Source organism: Triticum urartu, chromosome 4A (assembly GCF_056163025.1).
Source record: "Triticum urartu cultivar PI428250 chromosome 4A, HENAU_Tu73, whole genome shotgun sequence".
NCBI classification, from domain to species: Eukaryota; Viridiplantae; Streptophyta; class Magnoliopsida; order Poales; family Poaceae; genus Triticum; species Triticum urartu.
In genome coordinates, this window is record NC_141876.1 from 45,472,410 (window position 1) to 45,485,833 (window position 13,424).

At 47.3% G+C, this 13,424-nt stretch overlaps 1 protein-coding gene across 2 annotated transcripts; it reads left to right on the forward strand.

Annotated features, from left to right (window-relative positions):
- Positions 1-2,828: 2,828 nt before the first annotated feature.
- Positions 2,829-5,430, forward strand: LOC147974694 (uncharacterized). Of its 2 annotated transcripts, none has more exons than XM_087519536.1 (5): positions 2,829-3,122; positions 3,192-3,308; positions 4,375-4,438; positions 4,518-4,686; positions 5,209-5,430. In XM_087519536.1, the coding sequence occupies exons 1-4, from the start codon at positions 3,018-3,020 to the stop codon at positions 4,523-4,525; spliced, it is 294 nt and encodes a 97-aa protein (XP_087375662.1). In that variant the 5' UTR covers positions 2,829-3,017; the 3' UTR covers positions 4,526-4,686; positions 5,209-5,430. The 2 variants fall into 2 exon arrangements, with proteins under 2 accessions (XP_087375662.1, XP_087375661.1); XM_087519535.1 differs by having other exon boundaries at positions 5,212-5,430.
- The last annotated feature ends 7,994 nt before the right edge of the window (positions 5,431-13,424 follow it).

Here is a 13,424-nt window from a genome sequence, read left to right on the forward strand (position 1 = left end):
TCATGATAAGGCAAGAGCTGGTCGCTGTTCGTGAGGTTTCGAGTCCTTAAAGACTTATGTCGCTTAGAGCGAGGAGCCGGTTTCGTCCGGCCTAGGCGTGGATAGCGCCCCGAACTCGGTCTTCCGAATACTAGGGGCTTCGCCAAAATTTAAAATTATAGAATTCTATGGCTAAGTGAGAGTGTTCAAACATTATAGTCCGATTGCCTTGTTCGTTGCGCCAAGCGCTTCCCTCGAAGGACCCAAGAATGGGAAAAAGAGCGCTCAGGTTTATCCCGAACACCCCAGCACTCGTAGCTCGGGGGCAGAAGCCGACGACTCGCCATCTCTCAGATTTAATAAACGGCCGCACAGAAGGTAATATTTTAAATTCAAAAGCGTTGCTTAGCGCATATGAACAAGTTTTCAGCGCACAGGATAACACGAGCGAGTTTACTCAAAAATTACATCCTTGGAACATTCATACGCCATAAGGCAGGCACCCTTCAGGACGCCCTCATAATACATCTCAGGTTTGCGATGCTCCTTGCCCTGCGGTGGCCCGTCCTTCACAAGCTTCTCAGCATCCATCTTGCCCCAGTGCACTTTAGCACGGGCAAGGGCCCTACGGGCACCCTCGATGCATATGGAGCGCTTGATGACTTCAAGCCGTGGACAGGCATCCACCAGCCGCCTCACCAGCCCGAAGTAGCTCCCAGGCATGGCCTCCCCAGGCCACAGCCGGACTATGAGACCCCTCATGGCCTGTTCGGCCACCTTATGAAGCTCGACCAGCTGCTTCAGCTGGTCGCTCAAGGGCACCGGGTGTCCGGTCTCAGCATACTGAGACCAGAACACCTTCTCCGTCGAGCTCCCCTCCTCGGCTCGGTAGAAGGCAGCGGCATCTGACACGCTGCGGGGCAAATCTGCGAATGCTCTTGGAGAGCTCCGGACTCGGGTAAGTAACAAGTAATTCACTTTCACATGCTTGCTTTGTATAATGAATGCCTTACCCGCCGCTATCTTCTTCATCGCCTCAATTTCCAGGAGGGCTTTTTGGGCTTCAGCCTTGGCAGACTTGGCGCTATCAAGGGCTGCCGCGAGCTCGAACTCTTGCGTCTTTGAGTCAAGCTCCAAACTCTCGTATTTCTTCACGAGAGCCTGGAGCTCTTGCTGCACCTCCTTCACCCGCGCCTCCTACTTTCCTCGCTCGGCGCGCTCCGTGGCCCCATTATCTTCGGCCTCGGACAGCGCTTGCTTCAGGGCCGCCACCTCGGTCGTGGCCCCTACCATATTCATGATGATCCTGTCACTTTTTGCAACCACATTTTTTTAATATATACTTATAAAAGGTATTACTTACCTTCCTTCTCCTCGAGCTGCTTCTTGGCAAGGCCAAGCTTTTTCTCGGACCGCTCGAGGTTCTGCTTCAGCGTGTTCACCTCTGCCGTTAGTGCGGCAGAGGACAGCAGCGTAGCCTGCACACCCATATTGACATACTAATGTTAGACTCCTGCGGATATTTTTAGATCCTCAATTCGGCTTTTCTTTCCGAACACCGAACCGAGCATCAGGGGCTACTGTCTATGCGGTAATATTTCATATATATTTTACATACCTCAAAGCCTGTTAGCAGGCTGGCACATGCTTTAGTCAGCCCGCTCTTGGCGGACTGAACCTTTTGGATTACCGCACTCATAATAGTGCGGTGCTCCTCGTTGATGGAGGCGCCGTTAAGCACCTTCAGCAGATTGTCCGGCGCCTCCGGTTGGACGGAGGTCACCGACGTCGTAGGCTTGCCCTTCTCACTAGGGGACCTCCAGCAGATATATTACATATTGATTCAAAATATATTTTTCCAATTTATTTCATTATTCTAAATGTTTTCCTTCAAAAAATTGCTTTCCAACCAAATAATTAAGCGTGTACTCTGCTTTAGGGAAGGAATTTTTAATTAACCTTCCCGCTAAAGCCTTCAGTCTCCCTTCAATTTTTTTTTTGTAATTTCCCCGCCAAACACCCCTCACAAATACTCTCGATTATTTCTCTTCACCAAATTGTCAAGATTGGATCTGAGCTCTCTTGTTCGGGTTCCTCCGTCCTCACGGTGTCATGTCGGCGTCGACACTGCGGACCACAATGACCGGAGTCCGTCGAATGAACACTGCCTTAGGTTATTCCTTTCTCCCAAATCTCTTCCTTATAGATGTGCAGCGCAGCACCTACAGGCGGGCGAAAGCGGCATCCTGGCCGGGGATGAAACCGACGAGGCCCTTGTAGCGGTGAGCGTGGCCCAGACGGCCTCGAGCGACGCGCTGACCCGCACCCGCGCGCGCACCAGCCGCTGGTTCTTCTTCCCCGGCAGTTTCCGCACCTTCTCTCGAACCCGTACCGCTCATCCGGTCATCCCACTACAAAAAACATGTTAATCCATGATGGAATTGTGATGACATTGCCAGAAACTGTCATATTATGACGATTTATCTGGTTCGTCGCAAAATCCGTCATATATAAGCAACATGAGGATGGCACCCCAAATCGGTAGACCCATCATGACAGACAAGAGGGACTGTCACCATAATCGTCATGGTTCGAACAATTAGGTCCGTTCTTATACACCATTTGGACCGTGATGGATGGATGGTGCTGATGTGACAATCCAGCGTGAGCCAGAACTTGCGATGTGATTGGTTGAGCGAACCAACCCACGGATCGCAAATCCAGATCGTCTACCCTTCCGTGATCCAACGGCAAGCAGTCAACTCCTATGTAGATCTCCACCGTCTTCTTCCTTCCCCTTTGTCCGCCCTGACTCCCCTAATCTCGTCGTCCTCCTCTTTCAGATCCCACCCCCCTCCCCATCCACGGCCGCCGCCACCTCCCCATCCACGGCCATCTGCCCCTATGCGTCCCGCAACCGCCGGTACCGTTGATGCGGGTCGGGCGGCGGTCAGATCTGCCACGGCCAGAACCGGCGTCCTCTTCCTCCCTATCCAGCTTCCTCCCATGGCTGAGAAGAGGGCTTCGTCAAGTATCCCATGACGGAGGTCAACGTGGGAGGCTGCTTCCTCCGATCCCAGATCGACTATCCGTCGATGGAGGCCATGAGAGCCACATGGGCACACACATGGCTGCGCTTCAAGGTCAACCCTCGCCCATCCTTTCTATTCGATTTGATTTGATCTCCTCCCCTGATTTCCTTCGCCACGCAGCTGCAGCTCGATAGATGCAGGGACGCCGCCATGGAACAGTCAGGGCCTCCCTTCTCCTTCCGTTTCGTCCGATCCGCCACTGCCAGCCATTTCCGGCGCCCCTGCACCACGGCGGTGGTAGGCCACGATCCTTCCTTCCTCGTTGCAGCGTTTTAGTTCAGACTTCAGAGAGTACGCGGAGTGAGTTAATCAACTCAGCTTCAGTCCAGATAAACTAGTCTAAGCAAGCCAAGAGTTCACCAATCCCCTCCAAAGTTCCAATTTGAAATTGCATTCATGTGTAGCTTCTGTTTGGATTTAGAGATGTATCTTTGTACATAGAACTCTCCTGATGTAATTGATTCCATTAGTAAAAGAATAACAAATGAATTTTTTAAAAGCAAACGTAGGCTGAAACGAAAAAAAAGAGTTGATGTCAGGGTGATTTTTTTAACACCCAAAGTTGAATTCTTGGATCCGCCACTGCAACAACCCCGGGGATGCAACATGCCCCCTCGCTGGCAGTGGCGGCGACACTCACGCCGAGCTGAGAGACGGTCGACCTGCTGTCGTCAATGCCGTCACGGCCTTGGCCACGGTGACCATAGCCATGGCGACCACGACCATGACTAATTTATTTTTGTATTTTGGAGTGTCCCACATTTGGTGTAAATAGTCCCAAGTTTTCCTTTTCACTATGTAAAATATTACCAAGCTAATACCAGAACCACTGTCCGGACTTCTTAAATGTGTATGTGCCTATACTAAAGCATATTGCCACATTCAGCTTATTTAACCTTGGTAGTTTGCTTACCACATTCGGGCTAGGTTACTGCATGTGTATGTATTGGGAGTAGCCTTGTCAGGATGGGCTCTAATTGGTGTGTCATGTGTATGCCTCACAGCTTTAGTATACACTTGATTACATTTTATTGATGTGCACATATATATGCTCTGTTTGATCTTTGAAGCCTAGCTTTCAATTTCTAAATCAAAATTATAGACATATGGTATGCTAAAAGACTTCTGTTCTGCATGCTTTTGTTCTGCACGCTATAACACAATTTGATTTCATTTAATCTTTGAAGCCTAGCTTATTTTTGCTTACAACAGCTTCAGTATAGACTTGAATAGATATTTTTTATGACTGCTTTAAGTATCGCATTTCTTCTGAAATTGACTCAAATTATGATATTACGTACAGAAGGGCACAATGATGAATTCAACGCAAGATCCTGCTGGTGATCTAACAGACGCAAACACATCAGGTGATTATAGTCATATGCTTGTGAACTTGTCAGATTTATTTGCTTACTTGCATTGCTAAAAGTGCACTTCTATTTGCAGATGCCTAAGAAAAGGACTGGCAAATAAAATAGGAATCCAAACTTGCAAAATTCTCTTTTACAGACCGACCGCTAGTACTACTGGGACTCTAGGTACAAGGCACAATGTAGTTGCTCCAAATACGCTCATACAAGTTGTAACAATGAATTCTCGAATGTTTCGAGCAATGGTAAGTCACAAGCTTGGTTTGTCTTCATGTTGGCCTTTATTTGATACGTAAATGGCCTTCATAATGTGCAATCATCTACTTGCTTGCACTATTGTACTTTTTTTGTTGCTGAAGCACATACAGTAGGGAAGCCAGAAATAGAACAGTTTTCTCACCATTAGAAATTGTGAACTTGTGCGAGCATGTAGTTGTTTTGGAGAAATTTTGTTTGATTAATTTAGGTAATTATTCTTGTGTTTGAACTACAAAATCTTTTGTGAAATTATCCATTTCCTTTTGCATAGCACCTAATTGTTGATGGAGTAGTACAACAGGCACAAGAATTTGCTTGCTAGCTGTTGTGGTCATGACAATTCGTCAGGAAGATACTCATGCATGCACGAATATAGTAATTATACAATTGTCATGATAGTGGTTATATCTTTCTGCTATTTAGTCGTTGTGTTGTTTCTTTATTTTCCTGACTAAGTATTTTCTATTTTCAATTAACTTGAGCTAAATAAATTTCTGATTTCTTCATAGCAGGATCCAAAGATTTAGCTGGAATGGACTCTAGACCACGGACAATTTAATCTTCGCTCTTAATTAGGATGGCACATTCAGTATATTGAATGCATGCTAAATTATATTACAGTTTATTGTGATGGATATTGGCTATGCAAACTTTGATGTTCGATGAATCTACATCATATATGCATTATTTGAATCATGTAATTGAATGCCTGTATATTTTTTTCGGTTACAGTAGGCTATTACCACAAGCTAATTTTGGTCGCAACATGTTGGCACCATGAAAAAATAGCGTTGTGTCAAATCTTAGTCGCCATGCCGACCTGTTTTGTAGCACTAGCTGTGGCGACGAAACACTTCATATAGTCGCAATAACTTATCACCACAAAAACTCAGTCCGTTGAGACAACTACTTGTCGCCACGGAATTTAGTTTTGCTGAAATAGCCCTTTCGCCATGAAACGTTCATATTGTCGAAACAACCTCTCACCACAAATAGTCTGTCCGTTGTGATAACTATTTATCACCACCAAAAGGAGTATGTTGCAATTTTAGTATTACCACGCCTGAAGAGTCGTTGCCATACTTTACTGCGACAAACATAGGGTTCGTGGCGAAAGGACTATACCCACAAAAACAAGAGTTGTTGCCATAGGGTATTGCCACAATTGACTATTGCCACGGAAGAGCACGTGCCAGAAAAAGAGTTGTTGGTATAGGTTATTGCCACAAATGCCTATCGCCACAAACAACTAAATCGCCACGGTTCGCTACGTGTTGCATTAAGCTATTGCCACAAACCAAATTGTGGCATCAAGTGCACGATGCCACGAGAAAAATGTGGCAACTTGCAACATGGTTATTGCAATAGCACGCTTTCTTGCCACATTTATTTTTTTGTGACAATAACCTATTACCATGCGTCCTGTCGCAACGGCTGGCAACGAACACCATGTCGTGGCAATAGGTACCTGTTGCGACAAATGCTTTTGTTGCAATAGACCCGGATCCTTGTAGTGACTGGGTCTTCTTGCTCGCTCTCGATGATCATGTTGTGCAAGATGACACAGCAAGTCATAATCTCCCACATTTGATCTTTGGACCAGGTCTGAGCGGGATACCGAACAACAGCAAATCGAGATTGGAGCACACCAAATGCCCGCTCGACATCCTTCCTGCAAGCCTCTTGAAGCTTCGCAAATCAGGCGTTCTTGCCTCCTGCCACAGGGTTTGAGATCGTCTTCACAAATGTCGACCATCTCGGATAGATGCCGTCAGCTAGATAGTACCCCTTGTTGTATTGGTGCCCATTGATCTCGAAGTTCACCGAAGGAGAATGGCCCTCAACGAGCTTGGCAAAAACAGGAGAGCACTGCATCACGTTGATGTCATTGTGAGTTCCTGGCATACCAAAGAAGGAGTGCCAAATCCAGAGGTCCTGTGTGGCTACCGCCTCAAGCACCACACTGCAACCGCCTTTGGCGCCTTTGTACATCCCCTGCCAACCAAATGGGCAGTTCTTCCATTTCCAATGCATGCAGTCGATACTTCCAAGCATCCCAGGAAATCCTCTTGCTGCATTCTGGGCTAGGATCCGAGCAGTGTCTTCCGCATTGGGTGTTCTCAAGTATTGTGGCTCAAACACTGCCACCACTGCCCGACAGAACTTGTAGAAACACTCTATGCTGGTGGACTCGGCCATGCGCCCATAGTCGTCGAGTGAATCACTGGGAGCTCCATATGCAAGCATCCTCATCGCTGTCGTGCACTTCTGGATGGAGGTGAATCCAAGAGCACCAGTGCAATCCATCTTGCACTTGAAGTAGTTGTCGAACTCCCGAATGGAATTCACAATCCTGAGGAAGAGCTTTCGGCTCATCCGATAACGGCGCCGAAATGTTCTCTCGCCATGAAGTGGAGCATCGGCGAAGTAGTCGGAGTAGAGCATGCAGTAGCCTTGGAGACGATGCCGGTTCCTTGCTTTCACCCGCCCCGGCGCCGAGCCACCTCGCCGCGGCTTTTCATTGCTCCCCAGCAGCTGGGCCAGGGCGGCGAGCACCATGAGATGCTCTTCTTCCTGGACGTCGGCCGCGGCTTCCTCCTCCAGCAGCGCGGCGAACTCTTCCTCCTCATCCGAGTCCATCGCCGAGACAGGCAAAACGCCGAACACCTTGCGCTCGGTGGGCGTGTACCCGCCGTTAAACCGTGCCTCCGCGGCCGGAAACGGCGGCCGAAAACGCCCAGCTGCTGTGGGAGGGGCTGCCGCGGCGAAGCGCTGTTATTTTCTGGCGGGGAATGGCTATCTAGCGGAGTAGGGCGGCGGTCGTCGCCGGGATATAGCTAGTGGTGGCCGAGGGCGCGGGGGGTGCGAGGCGAGTCGGGGGAAGAAAACCTTGACTTTTCCCCTATCGGTGTGGGCCAGGCGTGCTTTTCCCTAGCGCCGGAGCCCCCAACTGCTCCCCAGCGCGCCGGGTTCGGCCTGTGACCGCCGGGCGGAAAAAAGGTCCGAACCGGCAATTTTCGGCGTCCTGGGGGCGCGACTGGGCCTTTTTTTCGGCGCCGGCGCCGAAAAAGTGGCCTGGGGGGCCTGTTGGGGGCGCGGCTGGAGATGCCCTTATCTATCACATTACGTGATAGACCCTTAGTAAAAGGATCTGCTAGATTTTTAGACGTTTGGATATAATCCAATGCAATAACTCCGGAGTTTCTCATTTTCCTGACAGACTTTAACCTTCTCTGAACGTGTCTTGATGACTTCATGTTATCCTTTGAGCTGCTCACTTTCGTGATCACAGTTTGATTGTCGCAGTTCATAAGGACACCCGGTACAGGTTTCTCAACGACCGGCAAGTCATTCAAGAGCCAACGAAGCCAATCTGCTTCGACCGTAGCTGTATCTAGTGTTGTGAGTTCTGCTTCCATTGTTGACCTTGTTAAGATGGTTTGCTTGCAAGACTTCCAAGAAACAGCGCCACCTCCATGAGTGAATACATGTCCGCTCGTGGCCTTTATCTCATCAGCATCTGAGATCCAGTTTGAGTCACTATACCCTTCAAGCACCTTTGGGTGCCCGGTGTAGTGAATTCCATAATTTGTAGTGCCTTTCAAATAACGCAAAAACTCTCTCTAGAGCTTTTCAATGCACATCTCCTAGTTTTGAGACAAACCGACTCAGTTTGCTAACAACAAAAGAGATGTCAGGTCTTGTAGCACTTGCTAAGTACATAAGCGAGCCAATAATCTGAGAATATTTCAATTAATCTCTAGCAATTCTTCGATTCTTTTGAAGTAACACACTTGCATCAAAAGGTGTTGGAGAGGGCTTGCAGTCACTATAGCTAAAGCGACTCAAGATTTTTTTTCACATAGTGAGATTGAAGCAATGTAATCCCACCATCATCGTCTCTCAACAACTTGATGTTCAGAATGACATCAGCCACTCCTAAATCCTTCATCTCAAAACAACGAGATAGGAAATCCTTGACCTCCTTAATAACATTCAGATTTGTTCCGAAAATCAGTATGTCATCAACATACAAGCAAAGGATAACTCCCTCGCCCCCACCATGGCGATAGTACACACATTTGTCAGCTTCATTCACAACAAAGCCCGCAGCTGTTAAAGTTCTTTCAAACTTCTCATGCCACTGTTTGGGTGCTTGCTTGAGTCCATACAAAGACTTTAGCAACTTGCACACTTTTCCTTCCTAAACATCTAGTACAAACCCATCTGGTTGTTCCATATAAATTTCCTCGTCCAACTCCCCATTTAGGGAAGCAGTCTTAACATCCATTTGATGAACGAGAAGACCATGCGAGGCAGCTAGTGAAAGTAGAACTCGAATAGTGGTCCGTCGAGCCACAGGTGAGTAAGTATCAAAGAAGTCTTCACCTTCCTTTTGGGTATAACCCTTAGCCATGAGCCGAGCCTTGTACTTTTCAATAGTACCATCAGGCCTAAGCTTCTTCTTGAATACCCATTTGCATCCTATAGGTTTGCACACATAAGGACGATCAGTTATCTCCCAAGTTTCTGTTGGAAATATGCCCTAGAGGCAATAATAAAAGGATTATTATTATTCCTTGTTCATGATAATTGTCTTTTATTCATGCTATAATTGTGTTACCCGGAAATCGTAATACATGTGTGAATACATAGACACCAACATGTCCCTAGTAAGCCTCTAGTTGACTAGCTCGTTGATCAACAGATAGTCATGGTTTCCTGACTATGGACATTGGATGTCATTGATAACGAGATCACATCATTAGGAGAATGATGTGATGGACAAGACCCAATCTTAAACATAGCACAAGATCGTATAGTTCGTTTGCTAGAGTTTTTCCAATGTCAAGTATCTTTTCCTTAGACCATGAGATCGTGTAACTCCCGGATACCGTAGGAGTGCTTTGGGTGTACCAAACGTCACAACGTAACTGGGTGACTATAAAGGTATACTACGGGTATCTCCGAAAGTGTCTGTTGGGTTGACACGGATCAAGACTGGGATTTGTCACTCCGTATGACGGAGAGGTATCTCTGGGCCCACTCGGTAATGCATCATCATAATGAGCTCAAAGTGACCAAGTGTCTGGTCACAGGATCATGCATTACGGTACGACTAAAGTGACTTGCCGGTAACGAGATTGAACGAGGTATTGGGATACCGACGATCGAATCTCGGGCAAGTAACGTACCGATTGACAAAGGGAATTGTATACGGGGTTGCGTGAATCCTCGACATCGTGGTTCATCCGATGAGATCATCGAGGAGCATGTGGGAGCCAACATGGGTATCCAGATCCCGTTGTTGTTTATTGACCGGAGAGCCGTCTCGGTCATGTCTATATGTCTCCCGAACCCGTAGGGTCTACACACTTAAGGTTCGGTGACGCTAGGGTTGTAGAGATATGTATATGCAGTAACCCGAAAGTTGTTCGGAGTCCCGGATGAGATCCCGGACGTCACGAGGAGTTCCAGAATGGTTCGAAGGTGAAGAATTATATATAGGAAGTGCAGTTTCGGCCATCGGGAGAGTTTCGGGGGTCACCGGTATTGTATCGGGACCACCGGATGGGTCCCGGGGGTCCACCGGGTGGGGCCACCCATCCCGGAGGGCCCCATGGGCTGAAGTGGGGAGGGGAACCAGCCCATAGTGGGCTGGTGCACCCCCTTGGCCCACCCCCTGCGCCTAGGGTTGGAAACCCTAGGGTGGGGGGGCGCCCCACTTGCCTTGGGGGGTACTCCACCCCCTGGCTGCCGCCCCCCTTGGGAGATCTGATCTCCAAGGGCCGGCGCCCCCCTTGGGGAGCCTATATAAAGGGGGGAGGGAGGGGCAGCCGCACCCTTAAGCCTTGGCGCCTCCCTCTCCCCTGCTACACCTCTCCCTCTCGTAGAAGCTCGGCGAAGCCCTGCTGCGGTGACTGCTGCATCCACCACCACGCCGTCGTGCTGCTGGATCTTCATCAACCTCTCCTTCCCCCTTGCTGGATCAAGAAGGAGGAGACGTCACGCTGACCGTACGTGTGTTGAATGCGGAGGTGCCGTCCGTTCGGCGCTAGGATCTTCGGTGATTTGGATCAAGTCGAGTACGACTCCCTCATCCCCGTTCTTTGAACGCTTCTGCTCGCGATCTACAAAGGTATGTAGATGCATCCGATCACTCATTGCTAGATGAACTCATAGATGGATCTTGGTGAAACCGTAGGAAATTTTTTTTGTTTTCTGCAACGTTCCCCAATAGTGGTATCAGAGCTAGGTCTATGCGTAGTTCTCTTTGCATGAGTAGAACACAATTTGTTGTGGGCGTAGATGTTGTCAACTTTCTTGCCGCTACTAGTCTTATTTTGCTTCAGCGGTATTGTGGGATGAAGCGGCCCGGACCGACCTTACATGTACGCTTATGTGAGACTGGTTGCACCGACTGACATGCACTAGTTGCATAAGGTGGCTAGCGGGTGTCTGTCTCTCCCACTTTAGTTGGAGCGGATTCGATGAAAAGGGTCCTTATGAAGGGTAAATAGAAGTTGACAAATCACGTTGTGGCTTTTACGTAGGTAAGAAACGTTCTTACTAGAACCCTATTACAGCCACGTAAAACTTGCAAGAACAATTAGAGGACGTCTAACTTGTTTTTGCAGCAAGTGCTTTGTGATGTGATATGGCCAAAGTTGTGATGAATGATGAATGATATATATATATATATATATATATATATATATATATATGTGATGTATGAGATCATGTTCTTGTAATAGGAATCACGACTTGCATGTCGATGAGTATGACAACCGGCAGGAGCCATAGGAGTTGTCTTTATTTTTTGTATGACCTGCGTGTCATTGAGAAACGCCATGTAAATTACTTTACTTTATTGCTAAATGTGTTAGCCATAGTAGTAGAAGTAATAGTTGGCGAGCAACTTCATGGAGACACGATGATGGAGATCATGATGATGGAGATCATGGTGTCATGCCGGTGACAAGATGATCATGGAGCCCCAAGATGGAGATCAAAGGAGCTATGTGATATTGGCCATATCATGTCACTATTATTATTTGATTGCATGTGATGTTTATCATGTTTTTGCATCTTTTTTACTTAGAACGATGGTAGTAAATAAGATGATCCCTCATAATAATTTCAAGAAAGTGTTCCCCCTAACTGTGCACCGTTGCGACAGTTCGTTGTTTCGAAGCACCACGTGATGATCGGGTGTGATAGATTCCAACGTTCACATACAACGGGTGTAAGACAGATTTACACATGCAAACACTTAGGTTGACTTGACGAGCCTAGCATGTACAGACATGGCCTCGGAACACAGAAGACCGAAAGGTCGAGCATGAGTCGTATAGAAGATACGATCAACATGAAGATGTTCACCGATGTTGACTAGTCCGTCTCACGTGATGATCGGACACGGCCTAGTTAACTCGGATCATGTTATACTTAGATTACTGGAGGGATGTCTATCTGAGTGGGAGTTCATTATATAATTTGATTAGATGGACTTAACTTAATTATCATGAACTTAGTCTAAAATCTTTACAATATGTCTTGTAGATCAAATGGCCAACGTTGTCCTCAACTTCAACGCGTTCCTAGAGAAAACCAAGCTGAAAGACGATGGCAGCAATTATACGGACTGGGTCCGGAACCTGAGGATCATCCTCATAGCTGCAAAGAAAGATTATGTCCTAGAAGCACCGCTAGGTGACGCACTCATCCCACAGAACCAAGACGTTATGAACGCTTGGCAGACACGTGCTGATGACTACTCCCTCGTTCAGTGCGGCATGCTTTACAGCTTAGAACCAGGGCTCCAAAAGCGTTTTGAGAGACACGGAGCATATGAGATGTTTGAAGAGCTGAAAATGGTTTTTCAAGCTCATGCCCGGGTCGAGAGATATGAAGTCTCCGACAAGTTCTTCAGCTGTAAGATGGAGGAAAATAGTTCTGTCAATGAGCATATACTCACTATGTCTGGATTACATAACTGATTAACTCAGCTGGGAGTTAATCTCCCGGATGACGCGGTCATTGACAGAATCCTTCAGTCTCTTCCACCGAGCTACAAGAGCTTTGTGATGAACTTCAATATGCAGGGGATGGAAAAGACCATTCCTGAGGTATTTTCAATGCTGAAATCAGCAGAGGTAGAAGTCAAAAAGGAACATCAAGTGTTGATGGTGAATAAAACCACTAAGTTCAAGAAAGGCAAGGGTAAAAAAAAATTCAAGAAGGACAACAAGGGAGTTGCCGCGCCCGGTAAGCAAGCTATCGGGAAGAAGCCAAAGAATGGACCCAAGCCCGAGACTGAGTGCTTTTATTGCAAGGGAAGTGGTCACTGGAAGCGGAACTGCCCCAAATACTTAGCGGACAAGAAGGCCGGCAACACAAAAGGTATATGTGATATACATGTAATTGATGTGTACCTTACCAGTATTCGTAGTAGCTCCTGGGTATTTGATACCGGTGCAGTTGCTCAAAACAGGAGCTGCGAAATAAGCGGAGACTGGCGAAGGACGAGGTGACGATGCGCGTCGGGAATGGTTCCAAGGTCGATGTGATCGCCGTCGGCACGCTACCTCTACATTTACCTACGGGATTAGTTTTGAACCTCAATAATTGTTATTTAGTGCCAAGTTTGAGCATGAACATTGTATCAGGATCTCGTTTAATTCGAGATGGCTACTCATTTAAATCCGAGAATAATGGTTTTTCT

Excerpts from the sequence above, each read along its gene's own strand:
- LOC147974694 (XM_087519536.1), top strand. The coding sequence starts at position 3,018 with ATGACGGAGGTCAACGTGGGAGGCTGCTTCCTCCGATCCCAGATCGAC. Across the intron at positions 3,123-3,191 it reads ACACATGGCTGCGCTTCAAG|CTGCAGCTCGATAGATGCAG; the intron begins GTCAACCCTCGC and ends TTCGCCACGCAG. Across the intron at positions 3,309-4,374 it reads GCCCCTGCACCACGGCGGTG|AAGGGCACAATGATGAATTC; the intron begins GTAGGCCACGAT and ends TATTACGTACAG.